This window comes from Nematolebias whitei, chromosome 16 (genome assembly GCF_014905685.2).
Source record: "Nematolebias whitei isolate Nwh7 chromosome 16, NemWhi1, whole genome shotgun sequence".
NCBI classification, from domain to species: domain Eukaryota; kingdom Metazoa; phylum Chordata; class Actinopteri; order Cyprinodontiformes; family Rivulidae; genus Nematolebias; species Nematolebias whitei.
This window is the reverse complement of record NC_056513.1, coordinates 7,704,441-7,706,291: the sequence shown is the minus strand read 5'-3', so window position 1 is coordinate 7,706,291 and position 1,851 is coordinate 7,704,441. Positions and strand designations below refer to the sequence as shown.

General features: G+C 39.8%; 1 protein-coding gene across 1 annotated transcript in view; it reads right to left on the bottom strand.

Annotated features, from left to right (window-relative positions):
* The window catches only part of LOC119423051 (nascent polypeptide-associated complex subunit alpha, muscle-specific form), a 34,466-nt gene that overhangs the window by 2,266 nt on the left and 30,349 nt on the right, over positions 1-1,851 (bottom strand). The window contains exons 16-17 of the mRNA XM_037690460.1: positions 883-999; positions 708-805 (exon numbers count right to left, since the gene is read on the bottom strand). Coding sequence (XP_037546388.1) covers positions 708-805; positions 883-999 — 215 coding nt within the window. The remainder of the gene's footprint in view (positions 1-707; positions 806-882; positions 1,000-1,851) is intronic.

The following is a 1,851-nucleotide window of genomic DNA, read 5'->3' as shown; positions in this document are numbered from 1 at the left end:
GATACAGCCAAAATGTGTTTTGTTTACCTACATAAACAGCCAAAGTGTGTTTGTTTACCTACATAAACAGCCAAAGTGGGTTTGTTTACCTACATAAACAGCCAAAGTGGGTTTGTTTACCTATATAAACAGCCAAAGTGGGTTTGTTTACCTACATAAACAGCCAAAGTGGGTTTGTTTACCTACAAAAATGGCCAAAGTGTGTTTGTGTATCCACATAAACAGCCAAAGTGGGTTTGTTTACCTACATAAACAGCCAAAGTGTGTTGTTTATCTACATAATCAGCCAAAGTGGGTTTGTTTACCCACATAAACAGCTAAAGTGTGTTTGTTAACCTACATAAGTGTGTTTGTATATCCACAGATACAGCCAAAATGTGTTTGTTTATCGATAGATTCAGCTAAATTGTGTTTGTTTACCAACAAAAACAGCTAAAGGTGACACCAGTGGCGGAGCGGTCAATAACTGAAATCCAACAGTTTCATGTATTCATGCTCAGATTTGTTTATGTTGTTTACTCTGCTTTGTTTACATGGAGTACATCCCCACATTTCAGAACTTTAGAGGAATAAAACGTTTTAGGACTTTGGTTATAGTTCAGGAGAATCTTTAGATGTTTGATTTTAAAGACTCCTGGTGGAACCTGGACGCTCAGATCAGTTTAAACCCGGCAGGAGCTCGAGCCCGGGGTGGAACCTGCACGTACTTTGACAGCGCGGCGTGTTTGTCCATCCTGGCCCTGTAGTCCTCGTTCTCCTGCTGGACCTTCTTCAGACACTCCTCCAGTCTCACGTTGGTCTCCACCTGAAACACAAACCGGACCCACGTGAAGGAGAGTCCTCCAGAACCCGGCTACAGAAGCACAGAGTCCTGGTACCGACCAGCCGGTCCATCTCCAGCAGCTTCTTGTCCTTCTGATGCAGCTGCTGGTTCTTCATGTCCAGAACCACCTTCAGGCTGTCCAGCTCCTGCTCCAGGTACACGGTGTGAGAGTCCTTCTGCTCGACACAGGAGGAGACGATGGGAGTTAGGGGCAGCAGGGGGCGCTCATGAGCTGATCAAAAACTTACTGCTCCTTTTAGCTGTTGTTCTGCTTCAGCTCGTTTAAGCTTCTTTCCGTTAATTTCTGCTTCTTTCAGCTAATTTCAGCTTTTAGGGCATTTTTAGCTGATTTTCTGCAAATTTTAGCTGTTTTGTGTACTGTTCAGCTTCTTCTAATTTTGACTTTTTATGTTTCTTTTGGCTTTTTTTGTTTTTACTTATTCAGGCTTTTCACACTTTCAGCTTTTCTCTGCTACTTTCAGCTACATTTTTGCTCAATTCAGCGTGTTTCTGCTACTTTCAGCTTTTAGTTTTAATAATTGCTAATTTTTGCTAATTGGGTTTCTGATACTTTCAGCTACTTTTAACTACTTTCTGCTTTTTCCTGTTAATTTTAGCTACTTTCTTTACTCATTTCAGCTTTGTTGTCCTCCTTTTAACTCATTCTTTCTATTCTTTAGCTCTTGGTATTTTTCAAGTAGATTTTAGCTTCTTCAGCTGCGTTTTCACAGGACATTCAGTTCTAGACTTTAATTCGATTTCCAAGGTTTTGGTTGTTTTGGCTTCTCTTTTTCAGGGTTTCGGTTATTGTACCTTTTCTTTTTCAAGGTTTGTTATTTTAGCTTCTCTTTTTTTTTAGTGATTTGGTTGTTTTAGCTTTTTTCAAGGTTTGGTTCTTTTAGCTTTTTTCAAGGATTTGGTTGTTTTAGCTTCTCTTTTTTCCAGGTTTGGTTGTTTTAGCTTCTCTTTTTTCAAGGATTTGGTTGTTTTAGCTTCTCTTTTTTCAAGGTTTGGTTGTTTTAGCTTCT